General features: G+C 51.7%; 1 protein-coding gene across 1 annotated transcript in view; it reads right to left on the bottom strand.

Annotated features, from left to right (window-relative positions):
* Positions 1 to 416: 416 nt before the first annotated feature.
* HUWE1 (HECT, UBA and WWE domain containing E3 ubiquitin protein ligase 1) overlaps positions 417 to 20,304 on the bottom strand; it is a 141,855-nt gene continuing 121,967 nt past the window's right edge. Inside the window, exons 72-85 of the mRNA XM_056867056.1 lie at positions 19,125 to 19,257; positions 18,815 to 19,017; positions 17,909 to 18,036; positions 15,657 to 15,753; positions 14,881 to 15,036; positions 14,541 to 14,786; positions 12,347 to 12,464; positions 11,114 to 11,254; positions 9,979 to 10,266; positions 9,758 to 9,863; positions 8,125 to 8,242; positions 6,149 to 6,330; positions 2,423 to 2,613; positions 417 to 565 (exon numbers count right to left, since the gene is read on the bottom strand). Of these exons, the coding sequence (XP_056723034.1) occupies positions 463 to 565; positions 2,423 to 2,613; positions 6,149 to 6,330; positions 8,125 to 8,242; positions 9,758 to 9,863; positions 9,979 to 10,266; positions 11,114 to 11,254; positions 12,347 to 12,464; positions 14,541 to 14,786; positions 14,881 to 15,036; positions 15,657 to 15,753; positions 17,909 to 18,036; positions 18,815 to 19,017; positions 19,125 to 19,257 (2,210 nt within the window). The 3' untranslated portion in view covers positions 417 to 462. The remainder of the gene's footprint in view (positions 566 to 2,422; positions 2,614 to 6,148; positions 6,331 to 8,124; positions 8,243 to 9,757; positions 9,864 to 9,978; positions 10,267 to 11,113; positions 11,255 to 12,346; positions 12,465 to 14,540; positions 14,787 to 14,880; positions 15,037 to 15,656; positions 15,754 to 17,908; positions 18,037 to 18,814; positions 19,018 to 19,124; positions 19,258 to 20,304) is intronic.

The following is a 20,304-nucleotide window of genomic DNA, read 5'->3' on the forward strand; positions in this document are numbered from 1 at the left end:
GCGCTTTTATTTTTTTTAAGTTTTTTTTTCTCCTTTTTTGGAATTTTTTTAAACCTTAGGTTCCCTTTCCCAAGCAGCAAATGGGTGCCGAGGAAAGAGACCAACAAAAGAATCCAAATGCTCCCTCCCGCCGCCTCGTCAACACATTCCAAGCACAAATTAAGAAATGCAAACTAAACCAAAAAATATATATATATTTATATATATAATTTGTCTTTTTTTTTTCTCCTTCTTCTCCTCCTCCTCCTCTTCTCCGGGTTGCGCCCCGGCCCCGCCTCCGAAGACGGCTGGGTTGGCTGGGGGTCTCTGGCTCTCTTCGGTATAGGGGTGGGTTGGGGCAGCAGGGCACGCACACACACACGCGGGTGGTTGGAAAAGGGGGGAGGAGCATCACCCGGTTCCACTCCCCTCCCATCGCTCCCCGAGTCTGACAGTAGAAAAATATGGCAGCTGCAGCCACCCTTATGCCAGGCCGAAGCCCTCCGAGCACTCCTGGATGGCCAGTAGCAGCATGTGGCGCAACTTCTCGTAGCTTTCGTAGGCAGGGAGGTCCAGCTGGTTGAAACTGAAAGGGGGGGAAGAAAACAAAGAAGAAGAACAAGAGTTGGTTTTTAAATGCAGACTTTCTCTACCACTTAAGAGAGAATCAAACTGGCTTACAATCCCCTTCCCTCCCAGCAACACCCTGTGAGGTAGGTGGGGCTGAGAGAGCTCTATCAGAGCTGTGACTGACCCAAGGTCATGCAGCTGGCCTTGTGTGGAGGAGCAGGGAAACAAATCCAGTTCACCAGATTAGCCTCCGCCGCTCATGTGGAGGAGTGGGGAATCGAACCTGGTTCTCCAGATCACAGTCCACCACTCCAAGAAGAGTTGGTTTTCATATGCCGACTTTCTCTACCACTTAAAGAGGAATCAAACCAGCTCACAATCACCTTCCCTTCCCCTCCCCACAACAGACACCCTGTGAGGTAGGTGAGGATGAGAGAGCTGTGACTAGCCCAAGGACACCCAGCTGGCTTCATATGTAGGAGTGGGGGGAAGCAAATCCAGTTCACTGGATTAGCCTCCGCCGCTCATGTGTAGGAGTGGGGAATCGAACTCGGTTCTCCAGATCAGAGTCCACCGCTCCAAACCACCGCTCTTAACCACTACACCACATTGGCCCTCTGCTATTATACTGCCCTTGTACCAAGCTATGGCAAGGCCACGCTTGGAATACTATGTACACTTCTGGTCACCTTAAAAAGGATATTGCAGAGCTTGAGAAGGTGCAGAAAAAAGCAACCGAAAAGATTGGGGGGGGGGCGCTAGAGCAACTGTCCTATGAGGAGAGGTGAAAACACTTAGGACTGTTTAGCTTAGAAAGAAGGTGAGTAAGGGGAGATATGATATGCATGGTATGGAGAGAGTGGTCAGGGAGAAGCTTTTCTCCCTCTCATTATACCAGAACACGGGGTCATCTGCTGAAGCTGGAGGGTGATTCAAAACAGATAAAAGGAAGTATTTCTTCACACAATGCAGAGTTAAATTGTGGAAATCCCTGCCCCAGGATGTGGTGATGGCTGCCATCTTGGAAGGCTTTAAGAGGGGAGTGGTAGTGTTCATGAAGGATGGGGCTACCCATGGCGACTAGTCAAAATGGATACTGGTCATGATGTATACCTATTATCTCAAGTATCAGAGGAGCATGCCTATCATATTAGGTGCTGCGGATCACAGGCAGGATAAATGCTGCTGCAGTTGTCTTGCTTGTGGGCTTCCTAGAGGCACCTGGTTGGCCACTGTGTGAACAGACCGCTGGACTTGATGGGCCTTGGTCCTATCTAGCAGGGCTTTTCTCATGTTCTTATAAAAGTAGCAAATATGGGGGGAGATACTTGCACAGGCTGCAGCAGACCTTGGGCTAAAGCAGGGATTCTCAACAGGGCCACACAGATTAGGCATTCCAGAATTAAGAACCCGGGAGCTGCCAATCAGAGAGCTCGAGTCTTGACAGGCGCCTACAAATCAGCTGCTGGCACAGGAAGACTGAAGACACGCAACCGAATCTACTTTCCCTTTTTCCCCCCAGCCACGCTGGAGTCCTGCCCCTTCTCCCTACCCACCTTCAGTTGTGTCTCCAGGTAAGCAAGCTGACAGGTACCGAAGGTGCATGGGGGAGCGCCTTTAAAGGTGACGGCATCCAACAACGTACATTCATCACATTGACAATAAGGTAATATTTAACAGTGAGATTGCAGATCTGGGATGCACTGGCTACACACCACGATCATATGAATGCAGATTATTCATATTTCAAGGCACCGTGGTTCCGTTTGCATCCAGTACTTACTGCAACAGGGGCACTGGGACAGGTTTGTGGCATGCTGCAGGCGAACACCAGGTATGATCAATACACACACACCCCTTCCTTTCCTCTTACCACGTGTGAGCAGAAGGCAATCTGTCTGTGGAGCGGTCGTCTCTGTGGATCTGGAATTTCTGGATGCCGTTCATGCCCTCCAGGGCAGCGAAGCCCTGCAAAGGAACCTTGGATGTGCCCGTGACGAACTGCAGGAACTTCGCCCGGTCGGCCTGGTCGAAGGAGCGCAGCGCTCGCCAGAACCACTGGATCTGTGGAAAAGAACAGAAGGAGTGGGGAGGAGAATCGGGACAGGTTTCATAGAATCACAGAGCTGGAAGGGACCACCAGGGTCATCTAGTCTAGCCCCCTGCACAATGCAGGAAATTCACAACTACCTCCCCCCATACCCCCAGTGACCCCCTACTCCATGCCCGGAAGATGTCCAAGATGCCCTCCCTCTCATCATCTGCCTAAGGTCATAGAATCAGCATTGCTGATAGATGGCCATTTAGTCTCTGCTTCAAAACCTCCAGGGCAGGAGAGCTCACCACCTCCCGAGGAAGCCTGTTCCACCGAGGAACTGTTCTGTTAGAAAATTCTTCCTATTGTCTAGACCAGTGGTTCCCAACCAGTGGGTCGAAGTGTTTTCTGGGGGTTCGTCGCCACGTTATTTTTACTTGTAATTATTTTTATTTTTCTGGTGGAGGAGGGAGTGGCAGGCAGGCAGCAGAGCGGCCAGGCGCGCTGGTCGGTTGGTGGATCGCAGGGCTGCAGGTCCTGCCGCATGCCAGAGCCCTCGGGGCGCTCCCAGCCGACGGAGCGGACGCCGCCCCGCGCCCCCTTCTGCCGCCGGGGCCGCTTCCTCCTGCCGCCTGGGGCCACCTGCGCCCCCCGTCCCGTCCCGCCCTGAAGATGCTCCCCTCGCCCGGCTGCTGCAGCTGCTGGGGGCGTCGGGAGAGGGCGGGGAGGGGGCATCCTGCCCCTCGGGCCCCCAGCAGCCCTTCGCCGCACTCTACGCGGCCGGCGTGGAGGCGCATGGGCGGGGGGACTTCGCTGCCGCCGTGCGCTGCCTGGAGTGTGCCCTCGCCGCCCACCGCCCCCTGTGGGAGGCGCGCCTGGAGTGCGGGCGGCGCTGCCGGCAGGAGGCCCCCCTCCGCCCGCCCGGGGACCTGCCCTTTGCCGCCGCCATCCTCCGCTGGGCGTGCTGCTTGCGCGCCTGCCGATGCCGCGCCTGCCCCGGCCCCAACTCCCTGAACGCCGCCAGCCAGGAGGTCCGCGCCGACTTCCAGCGATGCCAGCCCTACAGCTACCTCCAGAGGGGCTACATCCAGGTAAGGGCACCCTCCCCAGCGCGCCCCCTCCCACAGCCACCACAGCCCCCCTACACCAAGTAAGCATGACATCTGGGAGAAACTGGTGTAGTCCCCATCTGGAGACTCCAGCTGCCCCCCCCATGAACTCAGGGATTGTGCAGAGGACCAACAACAGGTGGCAGCCCCTTCCTGGTTCGCAATCCCCTTCCTTTCTTTATCCATCCCATTTATCTGTTTGCTCGTTTGTTTACCTGCAGCCTTTCATACAATCACAGAGTTGGAAGGGACCACCATGGTCATCTAGTCCAACCCCCTGCACAATGCAGGAAATTCACAACTCCCTCCCCCCCACACACCCCAATAACCCCTACTCCATGCCCAGAAGAGGGCCACGATGCCCTCCCTCTTATGAACTGCCTAATCATATTCTGAAAAATCTATTTTTAAAGTGTTTTCTTTAGCCTATTGAAAATGTCATTTTATAGCTTTATGCAAATGTGGCGGGGGTCGCAGGTGACTTGGCAATTGTAAAAGGGGGTCGTGACTCGAAAAAGGTTGGGAACCACTGGTCTAGACGGAAAAGGTTGGGAACCACTGGTCTAGACGGAAATTTCAACCCGTTGGTTCCGGTCCGACCTTCTGGGACAACAGAAAACAACTCGACACCGTCCTCTGACAGCCCTTCAAGTACTTGAAGATGGTTATCATATCACCCCCCAGTCTTCTCCTCTGCAAGCTAAACATACCCAGCTTCTTCAACCTTTCCTCATAGGACTTGGTCTCCAAACCTCACACCATCTTTGTGGCCCTCCTTTGGACACGTTCCTGCTTGTCTACACCTTTCTTAAATTGCAGTGCCCCAAACTGAACACAGCACTCTAGGTGAGGTCTAACCAGAGCAGAGTAAAGTGATACCATCACTTCGCGTGATCTGGACACTACACTTCTGATGTAAGCATCCTCTATACTTCTGTTGATACAGCCCAAGATGGCATTTTCCTTTGGAAGGCTGCTTCCTTCAACCAGCAGCCTGGAGGCCTCCAGGATATAAATGCTGGAGAAGCATCCAGTGGGGCCAATGCAGGAATAGACCCCCACCCCGAAGAGTGCTGCGCTCAGCTGGCAACAACCTTCTGGCGGTCCCTGGCCTAAGAACTGTCCGTCTGTCCTCAACCAGAGCCTTTTTGGCCCTGGTGGAAATCCCTATCGAATTGGGCCCTGCGGGACTTGGCTCAATTCTGCAGGGCCTTCACGACTGAGATGTTCTGCCAGGCCCACGGCGGAGGAAAGCGATGGTTCCACTCCAGCTGGCCTCCCTCCCCCTTTCTTTCCCCTTTCCCTCTTCCTTGATGATGTCTCAGAAGAAGAAGAGATGGTTTTTATATGCCAACTTCCTCTACCACTTAAGGAGGACTCAAACCGGGTTACAATCACTTTCTCCTTCCCCTCCCCACAACAGTCACCCTGTGAGGTAGGTGTGGCTGAGAGAGCTCTAACAGAGCTGTGACTTGCCCAAGGTCACCCAGCTGGCTTCATGTGGAGGAGTGGGGAAACAAATCCAGTTCACCAGATTAGCCTCCGCCGCTTGTGTGGAGGAGAGGGGAATCAAACCCGGTTCTCCAGATCAGAGTCCACTGCTCCAAAGCACTGCTCTTAACCACTACACCACACTGGCTCCCACTCTCTTATTGTAGTAGGGGCGCCATCTGGATTTTAAAGTTAACTGCAGATTTTGAAAATCTTTAATATGTTTATGTCTCAAGATTGTATTTTATTCAAATAGTATTGTTTGTTGTTGGCTGCCCTGAGCCCGGCTTGTGTCGGGAAAGGGCGGAATGAGAGCCAAATAGAAATAAAATACTGTCTGCAAAAGAGGCTACACAGTGGCATGCACTTTGTGGAGAACAAACTTAGAGGAGACCCAAACTCAGAAATATTTACTTTCATTCAAAATCCAAAGAACATGATTATGAAACTGCTAAGAAATGTAAGGGGGGGAGAGGAAGAAGAAGAGGAGGAGTTGGTTTTTATACACCGACTTTCTCTACCTTTTAAGGAGAATCAAAGCGGCTTACAATCTCCTTCCCTTCCCCTCCCCACAACAGACACCCTGTGAGGTAGGTAGGGCTGAGAGAGTTCAGAGAGAACTGTGACTGGCCCAAGGTCACCCAGTTGGCTTCATGTGTAGGAGTGGGGAAAGCAACCCGGTTCACCAGATGTAAAGTCCGCCATTTATGTGGAGGGGTGGGTAATCGAACCTGGTTCTCCAGAGTAGAGTTTGCCATTCATGTGGAGGGGTGGGAAACTGAACCTGGTTTCCAGATTAGAGTTCACAGCTCTTAACCACTATACCACGCTGGCTCTTTCATTCAAAATCTAAAGACCTAAACATTATTATGAAACTGCTAAGAAATGTAAGGGGGGGGGGGAGAGGAAGACACCAGTTAGTCTGGGGACTATGGGAAGAAATTGTAAGAGCTGAAAGGCTAACCTGGATAGAATTCGCCTGGTATTTGTGGTACTCGGTGTTGGATTTCAGGTCATCAATGTCGATGGTGGGCAGCCCCGAGATCAGCAGCTCCAGCTCCTGCTCCGTGAAGATGGAGATGAGGCGCTTGGGGATGATCTCGTAGAAGCCCTCCAGGAAGGCGGCCAGCTGCTTGCGGATCGCTCCTGCCGGAAGGAAGAAGAGTTGGGTTTTTATGTGCCGACTTTCTCCACTGCTTAAGGGAGACTCAATCCGGCTTACGATTGTCTTCCTTTCCCCTTCCCACAACAGACATCCTGTGAAGTAGGTGGGGCTGAGTTTGGAGAAAACCGTGACTGTCCCAAGGTCACCCAGAAGGCTTCATGTGGAGGAGTGGGAAACTAACCCAGTTCTCCAGATCAGAATCCACCGCTCCAAACCACCACTCTTAACCACTACATCACGCTGGCAGAGCTTACCCGTCAAGGGAAGAGGTGCCGGAAGCTCAGAGCAATCCAGGAGGGAAGCCACAGCTCCACTCACACACACCTTCAGAAACCCAGGACCCTCCTCAAGTCAAGAGGTTCACATGAACACATGAAGCTGCCTTATAATGCCACAGACTCTCGGTCCATCGAAGTCAGTATTGTCTACTCAGACCGGCAGCGGTTCTCCAGGGTCTCAGGCAGAGGTCTTTCGCATCACCTACTTGCCTAGTCCCTTTAACTGGAGATGCCGGGGACTGAACCTGGAACCTCCTGCATGCCAAGCAGAGGCTCTACCACTGAGCCACAGCCCCTCCCTGCTTCCAGATTATCCAGTCCACATTCCCCCTTTGTCACACGTGGATATTGTGGGACGTTTACACAAAGCTGCTTTTCAGAACTGACTGCTAGATGGAGTGCAGCTTAAGCACATGACCTCAGCTGCTGCCACAGTTACCCCGAGCTGGATTCCTTAGTGGCTGTGGGGGGGGGGGTTGGTTCCCCTCTCCCCGTAGCATGCCCTGACCTGGATGGCCCAGGCTAGCCTGATCAGGTCAGACCTCGGAAGCTAAACAGGGTTGGCCCCAGTCAGCATTTGGATGGGAGACCACTAAGGAAGTTCAGGGTTGCTACGCAGAGGCAGGCAATGGCAAACCACCTTTGTTCGTCTCTGCGCTGACCTGGATGGCCGAGGCTACCCCAGTCTCATTAGATCTCAGAAGCTAAGCAGGGTTGGTCCTGGTGAGCATTTGGATGGGAGACCACTAAGGAAGTCCAGGGTTGCTGCATGAAGGCAGGCAGTGGCAAATCCACCTCTGAATGTCTCTTGCCTTAAAAACCCGATGGAGTTGCCATCAGCTGGCTGCGACTTGACGGCACTTTCCACCACCTACCAGTAGCATGTCATTTGGCAGACTTCCTTGGGCCATTTCATTGGATTTAGAACACAGGGATGCACGTGGGCAGCTGTGCTCTGCTTGCGATATAACACGGGTTACTCAAGCATCTATAAAGGTGGGTCTATTAATGTGACCGCGGGATTAAGAAACAGAGAGATCTCAACTTAAAGCAAAGACAGGGCTACATAGTCTAGTCTCTTCTACATAGAAGAGGAGGAGTTGGTTTTTATACACCGACTTTCTCTACCTTTTAAGGAGAATCAAAGCGGCTTACAATCTCCTTCCCTTCCCCTCCCCTCAACAGACACCCTGTGAGGTAGGTGGGGCTGAGAGAGCTCTAAAGAGAACTGTGACTAGCCCAAGGTCACCCAGCTAGCTTCGTGTGTAGGAGTGGGGAATTAAACCCGGTTCTCCAGATCAGAGTCCACCGCTCATGTGTAGGAGTGGGGAATCAAACCTATTTCTCCAGATTAGAGTCCACCGCTCATGTGGAGGAACGGGGAATCAAACCCGGTTCTCTAGATCAGACTCCACTACTCCGAACCACCGCTCTTAACCACTGCACCACATACCCAACGCACCCTCTCACCCCCAGCATAATTTGCCCCAAACGCACCTGTCATTCGCATCTGACACACCAGGTGCACGTATTCTTTCTTGTTCTCCTCCGTCACCAAGATGTTGGCCCCATTAGGCTTCAAGTCCCGCACCTCGCACACACCAAATTCTTGCACCTGGGATGGGGAGGAAGAGAAGGAGGGAAAGACCAGAGAGGACTAAGCAACTGCAGATTGAATGAACATATGAACATTTGGAGCTGCCTTATACTGAACCAGACCCTCGGTCCATCAAAGTCAGTATTGTCTACTCAGACCAGCAGACTGGCTCTCCAGGGTCTCAGGCAGAAGTCTTTCCCATCACCTACTTGCCTAGTCCCTTTAATGGAGATGCCGGGGACTGAACCTGGGGCCTTCTGCATGCCAAGCAGATGCTCTACCGCTGAGCCACAGCCCTCCCCTGTAACATGGAACACATGAAACTGCCTTCTACTGAACCAGACTTTTGGTTCATCAAAGTCAGTATTGTCTACTCAGACTGGCAGTGGCTCACCAGGGTCTCAGGCGGGGGTCTTTTCACATCACCTACTTGCCTGGTTGTTTTTAACTGGAGATGCCGGGGATTGAACCTGAATGCCAAGCAGATGGTCTACCACTGAACCACTGCTTGTAACATGCCTGTTTTTATAAGGAGGATCACTGCCAGAGCCCCGGCGCATGAACACATGGAGCTGCCTTCTAATGAATCAGTCCATGAATTGGTCCATCAAAGTCAGTATTGTCTACTCAGACTGACAGTGGTTCTTCAAGGTCTCAGGCAGAGGTCTTTCACATCCCCTACTCGCCTGGCCCTTTTTACCTGGAGAAGCTGGGGATTGAACCTGGGACTCTCTGCTTGCCAAGTAGAGGCTCTACCTCTGAGCCACAGCCCCTCCCCATGGCATGCCTCTTCTTAGGAAGAGGACACTCAAGATAGACCTTCTCCCATTCGAAGGCTGAAATCTGTACGCTTCAGCAACAGCAACGGGAATCCACTACTTGTAGAGCTACACAAGCACTGCCTCAGCCCACCACACAATGGTTGTGACAGCAGATCTACAAACTGCAGCCTGCTTTGAGACCTAGATATACCCCTCGGTGTAGTAACAAAGAGAAGTGCCGCAGCAGCAACTGACATTCAGACATAGACATCACACCTACTGCTAGATAAACTTTGCAAAAACTAGCCATTTTCAATTAATGTATTACGCAAAACCAAAACCGACACGTGCAAAGCAATTTCTGGGTGCAGAATTCCAGGACGTTTTTGTCTGTCCCAACTAGGCATGGTTGGACAACATAAGAACATAAGGAAGGCCATGCTGGATTAGACCAAGGTCCAGCGGTCTGTTCACATGGTGGCCAACCAGGTTCCTCTAGGAAGCCCATAAACAAGACAACTGCAGCAGCATTTTCCTGCCTGCGTTCCACAGCACCTAAGATAATAGGCCTGCTCCTCTGACACTGGATAGAAAACAAGATGACTGCAGAAGCATTGTCCTGCCTGTGTTCCACGGCACCTAATATAATAGGCATGCTCTTATGATCCTGGACCCTCCCCCTCCTTAGAGATCTAGTCTTAGAGATCTATCCTTCCCCCTCCTTAGAGATCTATCCTGAAATCATCCCAGTAGAAAGGGAGAGCCAGGATACCTCAGTGCTGAAGGTGAGGTCATAGCCCAAGGTGGAGACATCATTCTCCAGGAGATACACCAGACCCTGGTAGAAGTGATAATCCTCGCTCTCCATGTCTGTGTACCTGCAGGGAGGAAGGAAACCGGCTGAGCTCAGAGCAATTCCCACACAATCCCGAGAACAAGAGGGAAGTGTGCAAATGTGGCTGGGAAGAGCCACAAAGGAAAGGTGTTACTGACCTGACTGATTTGCCCAGGATGTGTTTGTAGAAGGAGCGGGTGAAGTAGCACTCGAGTAACCGGTTGTCGTACACCGCCTTGGCCACGATGCGGCCGACGAACTTGAAGTAGCTCAGGTGGTTTGGATTGCAGTGAGAGGAAGGGTTGATGGTGTAGGTAACCCGGTCCCCGGGCGACGTGCGGAACAGCGCGTACATGGGGTTGAACATCTCCCGTGAGATGATCATGTACCACTCGCGCAGGAGACCGCCAGCATCCTGGCCCTCTTCCCCCTCGAATACTATGTACCTGCAAGAGGAAGCGGGGGTCAGGGCAACGCTTGAGGAGAAGGAGAAGCTTAAGACCAAAGGGCTGGCAAGAATCATAAGAGCTGGAGGGGACCATAGAGGCCATCTAGTCCAACCCCCAGCTCAATGCGGGATCAGCCTAGAGCATCCCTGGCAGGTGTTTGTCCAGTCTCTGCTTAAAGACTGCCAGGAAGGGGGAGCTCACCACCTCCCTAGAGAGCTGATTCTACTGTGGAACAACTCTTACTGTAAAATCCCCCCCGCCCCTAATATCCAGCTGGTACCTTCCCGCCCTCAATTTAAACCCATTATTGCGAGTCCTGTACTCTGCTGCCAACAGGAACAACTCCCTGCCCTCCACTAAGTGACGGCCCTTCAAATACTTAAAAGCGACCCATCTTCTGGATGTGCACTCACACTAGAGGGTAAAAAGAAACTGAAGACGCAAATATCAGAGGGAGGTTTTGTGGGAACAGTGGAGGGCAGCAAATGACTCTAAGGACAATCAAATTGCCTGCATGCAGAAAGCAAAGCCAACCCTCTCTAGAAACGCCATAACAAGAACATAAGGAAAGCCCTGCTGGATCAGACCAAGGCTCACCGAGTCCAGCATTCTGTCCACACAGTGGCCAACCAAGTGCCTCCAGGAAGCCCACAAACAAGACAACAGCAGCAGCATTATTCTGCCTGTGTTCCACAACATCTAAAAGGCATGATCCTCTGATACTGGAGAGAACAGGTATGCATCATGACTATTATTCATTTTTACTAGTAGCCATGAATACTCCTCTCCTCCATGAATAGCCCTCTCCTCCTCACTTCTATCAGCTGGCCAAGGAGTTCCTTACAATCTATTTTTCATTTCCTCTGGCGACTTGCGGTGCAGCTCCCGGTAGGAATCCTCGAAAACGTGATCCCGCCGCACGTGCACGGCCATGTCTTCTTTCCGGAGCCCCTCGTCCAGTCGCTCCAGCTCTTGCCGGAAATACCTGGGAAAGGATGAGCAGAAAGCAGCCGTCACCTCGAGTCATGGGGGGGGCCCCCCTCCAGACAAACAACTGGACGTTCCAAAACCGCTCTTAACCACTACACCATGTTGGCTGTATAAACTCACTATTCTCTGCATCGACGTGCATATGCCTGGAGGTCAGAATTTCAATTTGTGGCATCAGGCTTGGCTCTCCCTTCAATCAGTTTTTGGAGAAAGCAGAAGTAGCTTTCTACTAAAGCTGATATTTTATCAGCTGGCAGTTTTAATGCTAGGGTAGGCCAGGATATATTAACAGCTTCACTGGGAAAACTCAATCTAGTTTGGAGGATTCACGGCATCTTTCCTGGATCTCCATGGCTGAGGAGTTTACCTCTTGAATCTGGTTTTTAGATTTGGCCTCTACAGTCGTCATGGCACTGATTATGATAATACCAACAACAGAGGGGGAAAAGACAACCCTAAAAACAACAGAATTAAGTACCCAAAGGTCAAGAAAAAAAACATTCAAGGCTAAAAGTTACGCAATATGAAGGTTATGTCAATACAAAATATGTATATATTTATTAATGGCATATATATAAGGCCCTTCAATAGCCTACCAAACCAACGTGCTCATGTAAACCTACAACACAAATAGACATAAAATCACAAAATTAGACTTTGACCAAACGCGTTTTGGCCAAATGGCCTTCTTTCAGTGGTCAAAACAATTCCAGACTAAAAATGTACATAACTTTCTAAAACTCTTTTTATGACAGTAGGTACGCTGTGTTCCAAAAAAATAAATAAAAAGATATAAAAATATTAATTACTGACATAACCTTTATATTGTATAACTTTTGGCCTTGGATGTTGATTTTAAGTACCTTTGGGTACTTAATTCTACTGCTTATGATAAATCACAGGGTTTTTAAATACTTTTTTAAGCCCCAGTGGTGCCGGTGTAATTGATTCTCTTTTGGGCTCATCATCACTTTTATCTCAGTTAAGGTATCCTGATATTCGGAAAGCCTATGTTGGCCCCTTGATTTTTATGCCTTTCTGTACTTAAAAACAAATAGGTGTCGTCCCCCCGTTCCCCGCCACCTACTTCCGTTTGACGTCGAAGTCCAGCACGCGGATGTAATCGACGAGGACAGCGAAGGGACCGTCCGCCAGGTGGGTGGTGGACTGGCGCAGGATCTGGTTCAGCACAGTGCGGTGGGTCTCTACGGGAACACGGGATACGAATGTCGGGATATGAGCCTCTGACCGTACCGTCTTAATGCTGCTGCAGAGCTGCGACGGCGGTGTCCCCGGCTACCGCTTAACACAGTGCCACCCTTGCCTGGTCGTCACTCAGATCCTACCCCCACGTCTACCTTATGACTTCCACCTTCCTGCATCCCTCGTAGCTTCCTCCTCAAACAGAGTGCCATCCAGCTAAATCACTCCCCTGTCTGGCATTCCCAAGCTTACTTAAGAATATAAGAAATGCTGGATCAGACCCAGGCCCACCAAGTGCAGCAGTCTGTTCACACACTGCCCAACCAGGGGCCTCTGGGAAGCCCACAGACAAGACGACTGCGGCAGCATTATCCTGCCTGCGTTCCACAGCACCTAATAGAATAGGTATGCTTCTCTGATCCTGGAGAGAATAGCTGTGCATCATGGCTAGCACCCATTTCGACTACTAGCCATGGATAACCCCATCCTCCATAAGAACATAAGGAAAGACACATTGGATCAGACCAAGGCCCATCAAGTCCAGCAGTCTGTTCACACAGGGGCCAACCAGGTACCTCCAGAAAGCCCACAAGCAAGACGGCTGCAGCAACATTATCTTGCCTGTGTTCCACGGCTAATTGGAATGCCCATCAAAAAACAGTGTCCAACAAAATTAAACCTTGGGTTGGTGCTATTGTCCATTTTTTTTCACACCAAAGGTGGCAAATATATTCCAGGGGCTATTCAGGTTTTTAACCTGAAAATTACCCCAATTATCCTCTTTGGTGTTGCCATCTGGATTACAGTCATCAATGAATCTATAGATTGTCCACTGCTTCAGTTCTTACGAAAACTCCTAAATGCCCCTTGATGTGTTGCTGGCGTTACTCTTCATTCCGAGTTTGGCCAAATGTCACTTGAAGCTAGGGCGTGGTTGGCCGCCTTTAAACTACACCTTAAACTGTGCTTTAGCACTGAGGGGTTCCTAGCTTCTCTGAAGCATGACCCTTTCAAATCCTCATGGCAAAAAATCTTAGATGAGAAACTGGCATTGTTGGGCTTCTCGCAGGATATGTTATCAGATCTTGGGAAAACTGAAGCTTTTGCCAAAATTAAAAAGCGCATTAAAGAGCTCGATTATAACAGCACTACTTTTCGTGCTCGTCACGTCTGTTCATCCCAGTTCTTCGGAATACCCCCTCCACGTGGTCTGCCTGCCTATACATATTACCTGACAACTCCTCGTCTCTGTAGAGCTTTTTGCTTGGCTAGATTGAATGCTAACCCTTCTATGGTAATGCAGGGCAGAATTCTGAATATACCATACTCAGACAGGATCTGCCCTTGCTCTACTGGCTCTATTGACTCATTAGCCCATGCCCTTTTGGAATGCCGCTTTTACGAGGAACTTCGATCGCACTATATTTCCCCCCTTTTAATATACAAATCCAATGCCTCTGTGACTGACATAATGCCTTTTTTACTAAGCGACAGGGACCCCAAGGCTACATTGTCAGTGGCAAGATTTGTTTCAGTCCTTATATCCCTCCAACACTAGATATATGCTGCTCAAGATCAATTGATCAAGGAGCTTCTAAGGGATAAAAGGAAAGGTGTTCCACGGCACCTAATATAACAGGCATGCTCCTCTGATCCTGGAGAGAATAGGCACGCATCATGACTAGTATCCATTTTGACTAGTAGCCATGGATAGCCCCATCCTCCATGAACACATCCACTCCTCTTCAAGCCTTCCAAGTTGGCAGCCATCACCACTTCCTGGGGCAGGGAGTTCCACAATTTAACTATGCGTTCTGAGAAGAAATAATTCCTTCTGTTTTGAATCTCTCACCCTCGTTTCAGCAGATGCCCCTGCTTTCTGTTACTATGAGAAAGGGAGAAAAGCTTCTCCCTGTCCACTCTCTCCATACCATGCATAATTGTATAGACCTTTATCATGTCTCCCCTTAGCCGCCTTCTTTCCAAGCTACACAGCCCTAAAGCGTTTTAACCGCTCCTCATAGGGCAGTTGCTCTAGCCCCCTGACCACTCTGACATTCCTAAGTCCGTGAGCCTACCTGCAAAGCGGAGGAACTTCTGCGTGTCCGGCGGGAGGCTGGAGGAAATGTGCATGGAAGAAGGCTCACGGGAGAAAAAGGGGTCGAGGGAGGAGGGCGTGGCGGGTGTCAGTGGGGCAGGCGAGAGGGGCGGCGGTTCGTCCTTGATGTGCGCCAGCTGGCTCTCCCGGGTGTCACGCACGGGTGGCTTGCTCTCCCGCTCGGTGGCGTGCACCAGGAAGAAGGCCTCCACGGCGGGCTGCAGTACTGGAGGGAGAGGACAGAAGGTGAGGCTCACAGGAACGGCAGGCCCAGCCCCCCCCACCGTGCTCCCCACCCACCCAGCAACCCAGCGCCTTACCAAGAACAGCGTGTTGGTCGTGTGACTCTTCCAGCTCCTTGAGACATTCGCCCAGCATGTCCCACAGTTCGTCCAGGCTGAGCTGTTCGCTGAGCAGCGGCAGGTCCGGAGGACGTTCCTCCTTCTCCTTCTCGCCCTGCTGGGAGCCTTCCGACACTGTAGAAATAGGGAGCCTTGGTTTGCGGAGGTCTGGGGCCCTGTACAAGGGCCGTGGCTCAGTGGCAGAGCCTCTGCTTGGCATGCAGAAGGTCCCAGGTTCAATCCCTGGCATCTCCAGTTAAAGGGACCAGGCAAGTAGGTGATGCGAAAGACCTCTGCCTGAGACCCTGGAGAGCTGCTGCCGGTCTGAGTAGACAATACTGACCTTGATGGACCAAGGGTCTGATTCAGTAGAAGGCAGCTACATGGGAGAGTTACATTTATGGGAGGGGCCACGGCTCAATGGTAGAGCCTCTGCTTGGCATGCTGAAGGTCCCAGGTTCAATCCCCGGCATCTCCAGTTAAAGGGACCAGGCAAGTAGGTGATGTGAAAGACCCCTGCCTGAGACCCTGGAGAGCTGCTCCCTGTTTGAGTAAACACTACTGACTTTGATGGACCAAGAAGTCTGATTCAGTATAAGGCAGCTTCACGTGTTCATGGGACCAACCCAACTTTCCAGTTCCATTCCAAGCAGCTGATCTGACCCCTTCGCCAGGACTCTGGAGGGCCTGCCCAGAAGAGAGCCTCTTCCCAGTGAAGGAAGCCGCCCCTCCAACCTCCAAAGGCAGCTACTAACCGACGGACTGGGTGTCTTGCGCGGCGGGCGACGGCTGGTCCACGTCCATGGGCGACTCGTCTCTTCGCACGGAGCCCTCTGCTTGGCTTGTTTCCGACTGGACAGAAGAGAGCGCAGTTAGTGAGGGGGCTGCTCCCTCCCAGGAGCACAGAAGGAACAAATGTCGGGGTGGGGGGACGGGTACCGGCCCACTGGCTCCCGCAAGGAAGGGAAGAGGACGGACCGCTGGACAGAGCCGTATGCGATCTCTCCACCGCCTCACCCAGCCCTCTACAGAGACCGAAGGAGGTTAAAAACATGCGGCTGCACACAAGCTAGGAGTCTGCCGAGAGGGAAACGGTGGCACAGCTACGAAATTAACAGGGGTAGCGGGGTGGGGGAGGGTAGAGAATTGTTAGGAAGGATGACATGCGTGAAATCTGGAAAGGCTGAGCGCTGACAGCCAGGGGCGTGAGGATGAAGCACATGCACCGGAGCGAGGGAAACTCTTGGAAAGCAGAGTACGGGGAGGGGAGGAGAGAGAGAGGGCGGAAGTTGTCATCAAGGCGCTCTGTGCAGTGAACAGCTTCTTTTTAAAGTATTTTTTAAAAGGGAATAGCTTCTTGTTGAATGAGGCCCTCGAGCCACAGCTGGAAGCAGCTAGAGTCTCCACCCTACAGCACGACTACACTGAAGCTGGAGATGCCGCTATCTAAAGAGGACCCTCCAATCATTAGTGGGGGGCAAAGACCTGGGCAGAAGCGGGCTCGGAGGCTGCCCCCATTACTTGGAGGGTCACGTTTATTCCAGAGCAGCTGTCACCCAATCAAGAGTGCAAGTAGCCAATATTGTCATAAAGGTGTGTGTAGTAACACAAACCAGATTCTTACTGAGCCTCTGCCTGCTGCACCCCAGAAGTAAATGCAGCAGTTACAAGCTTAGAGTTGCAGCCCAGTGACAAAACGTGATGTGTGCACGAGCTCTCAAAGCTCCCTCCCCCCCCCCAAAAAGGGTAGGTAAAGGAGTGAAAATTCCACAAAACCGAAATTATTAAAAGAGGACAGAGTGAACGTCCAGGTCCCTTCTCAACTCCCTTCTCAGCGGGTTGAAATTAAATCAAAAGAGCTTCAGTCTAGACATTAGGAAGAACTTTCTGAGTCAGAGCGGTTCCTCAGTGGAACAGGCTTCCTCGGGAGGTAGTGAGCACTCCTTCCCTGGAGGTTTTTAAGCAGAGGCTAGATGGCCATCTGTCAGCAATGCTGATTCTATGACCTGAGGCAGATCACGAGAAGGAGGGCACCTTGGCCATCTCCTGGGCATGGAGGTGGGGTCACTGGGGTTTGTGGGGGAGGTTGTTGTGAATTTCCTGCATTGTGCAGGGGGCTGGACTAGATGACCCTGGCGGTCCCTTCCAACTCTATGAGTGATATGATAACCATCGTCAAGTACTAGAAGGGCTGTCATATAGAGGAGGGTGCCGAGTTGTTTTCTGTTGCTCCAGAAGGTCAGACCAGAACCAACGGGTTGAAATGAAATCAAAAAAGTTTCCGTCTAGACACCAGGAAGAACTTTCTAACAGTCAGAGCGGTTCCTCAGTGGAACAGGCTTCCTCAGGAGGTGGTGAGCTCTCCTTCCCTGGAGGTTTTTAAGCAGAGGCTAGATGGCGTCTGTCAGCAATGCTGATTCTATGAGCTTAGGCAGATCATGAGAGGGAGGGCATCTTGGCCATCTTCTGGGCATGGAGTAGGGGGTCACTGGGGGTGTGGGTGCGGGAGATTTCCTGCATTGTAGGGGTTTGGACTAGATGACCCTGGTGGCCCCTTCCAACTGTACGATTCTATGATTCTATCAGACAAAAGGCTTTGGAAGAGGGCAAAGTGTAGTTGGGGGAGAACCTAAATTGCTGGGAAAGCAGGCACAAGGAGCGCATGGGACAGGCCCTGAGTCATCCCTCTGCGGGCTCTTTCTAAAGCCCTCCGCTCGAACTTGCAAGCCGGAGTCTGGCTCACGGACCGCTCACCCCCCCACACACCCCAAGAGCAGCTGCACCATTAGGAGCCCAACGGCAGCCAAGGAGCCGAAGTCTCCTTCCCTCCACCGAGAGAATCCTCTGATGACAGACCAGATAGGCAGAAGAAGAAGATGGAGGGAAGTGGGGAAGAGGTGGGGGCAGAGGAGACAGAAAAAGATGAGGAGGGGATGGGGAAAAAAGGGGGGTAATTTCAAAATCAACAAAATGAGTGGCCTGCAAGCGCCACAGGCACCATGCTAACCGTTGTTGCTTGTTGCTGCCTCCGGGCCCTCTGACCCTCACGTACCATTTGTATAATGGCGTCAGCCTCAGCCTCCAGCTGCCGAACAGCGGCCTGGATGCTGCTAACTGAGCCCAGACCGGAAGTACCTGCCGGAAGAGGGAGAGAAGGAAGAAGGAGAAGGAGGGTTGGTTTTTATATGCCGACCTTCTCTAAATCCGGCTCACAGTCGCCTTCCCTTCCCTACAACAGGCACTCTGTGAGGTTGATGGGGCTGAGAGAGCTCTAAGAGAGCTGTGAGTAGCCCAGGATCACCCAGCTGGCTTCATGTGTAGGAGTGGGGAAACCAACCCAGTTCACCAGATTAGCCTCCGCCGCTCACGTGGAGGGGTGGGGAATCGAACCCGGTTCTCCAGGTTAGAAGAAGAATAGTTTTTTATATGCCAACTTTCTACCACTTCAGGAAGAATCAATCTGGCTTACAATCACCCTTCCCTTCTCCTTCCCGCAACAGACACCCTGTGAGGTAGGTGGGGCTGAGAGAGCTCTAAGAGAACTGCGACTGGCCCAAGGTCACCTGGCTGGCTTCATGTGGAAGAGTGGGGAAACCAACCTGGTTCACCAGATTAGCGTCTGCCCCTCATGTGGAGTGGGGAATCAAATCCGGTTCTCCAGATCAGAGTCCACCGCTCCAAACCACCGCTCTTAACCACTACCCCACGCTGGCTCTCAAGGAAGAGGGGAATGAGCACGGTGGCATTCAGATCTCGCCCCCGCCGGGCTCCAAGACCCCTAGCAGAGCTCCGGCCGCATGGAGCCGTGGGTTTCCCAGTCTCTGCGGCTGCCTGACTCCGGGCCCCCTCCCGCAGCCCCAGAGGCGACCTGGGCTCGAGAGGGCCCCCTCCCATGCTCTCGTGCCCGGCGTACCTAGCCTGCCTGTCTGTTTCGCCTTTTTGTTGGCCCGGCGAGTGTCGTCCCGCAGCTGGATGATGACCTGCAGCACCCGCAGGAAGAACTTCTGCGTGGAGGTCTTCGAGGTCAGCATGGACATGGAGGGCAGCTGGAGCTCCCGGCCCCCCAGTGGGCGCTTCTGCGAGGCGACGATCACCACGTTCTCGGCGATGTCGAACCTGGGGTCGGGGGGGGGGAGAAAGGGAGCGTTCGTGTGTCGGCAAAGGGCGCTCGAGCGAGAGGAGGAGAGGGTTGACCGGGGGGGGGGGGGGAAGGGGAGACTCACCTGCTCTGCATCTTGCCTTTCAACTTGGTGGTCTGGGGCTGCTCCTCGGGAAGCCCGTCTGGGGACAGGGTCTCACACTGGGCACGGCGTTGCTGCTCCAAGTTGTACTCTCGCAGCTCTGCCAAAAGAGTACCTGGAAAAAAAAAGGGGGGGGGGAATTTAAGACTAAGAGGCTAGGCTGCAGTTTGACAAATAAAATAAATCCTACCCCCGGCACTACGATCTTTTTTGGGGGACACTGACTGTGGGTTTCGAGCTTCTTTGTTACTGCCTTATAAGTTGTTATTTATTGGAACTGTTTATTTTTTAAAAAAACTCTTTATTTTAAGTTTATTTTATAAAGACAACAACAACAAAATAAAAGTATAACAGTAGGTTAAACATCGTTTGGTCGAGATATGTTTCAATACTCTGTTCCAATATATGTTCCAACATTGGAATTGATTAATTTTAAATGTAGTTATTTAATGAAGTTTTAATGATAATAGTGATGTATGATTTCATTATGGATCATTGTTAGTGTTTATTGCTGTTAGCCGCCCTGAGCCTGGCTTTGGCTGAGGAGGGCAGGGTAGAACTAAAATAAATAAATAAGAGTGAGGGATAACAGTATACCAGAGGGTGCATTGGCACATCTGACCGTCACGGCAAGGAAGAAATCCAGGCAGCCGGTTCGGAAGGGAATTCCTGCAACCAGCGGCAACTAAGGGCAACAGTTTAGGCGGCCGCCAGAATTCTGAGTCGTCCAGCCAGCCACGTGCTGCAGCCGAGACAGATTTGCTCGTTACAAGAACCGCTCTGGTTCAGCCAAGGATCAGCCAAGCTGGTTAATAGCTTGTGCGAGACTGAAGTGGATCTCAAGGGAGAGAAAACAGGGGGAGTTGCGCTAATGGAACACTACGAGCAGAGCCGTCTTAACAGCATTATAGCCCCCCCCGGGCAAAGCAGAGCACTGGGGGGGATCCACTTTTCAGCTCCCTTAAATCACTACCATTTTTTCGGGAGGACCCCCCCCCCCGAAAAATAATGAATTTTTCAGGGGGGGTTGGTTGGTTTGGCTTTGCAAAATGCACGCCCCTGTTCCAGGCTCACTAGCCATGCTAAAGGCTCTTCTCCATTTCATATACAGAGTTTGATCTAAGTTTCCTCTGGCCAAAACGCTAGGTTTGCAAGGCTGCCT

This window comes from Euleptes europaea, chromosome 1 (genome assembly GCF_029931775.1).
Source record: "Euleptes europaea isolate rEulEur1 chromosome 1, rEulEur1.hap1, whole genome shotgun sequence".
In the NCBI taxonomy this organism is placed as follows: Eukaryota; Metazoa; Chordata; class Lepidosauria; order Squamata; family Sphaerodactylidae; genus Euleptes; species Euleptes europaea.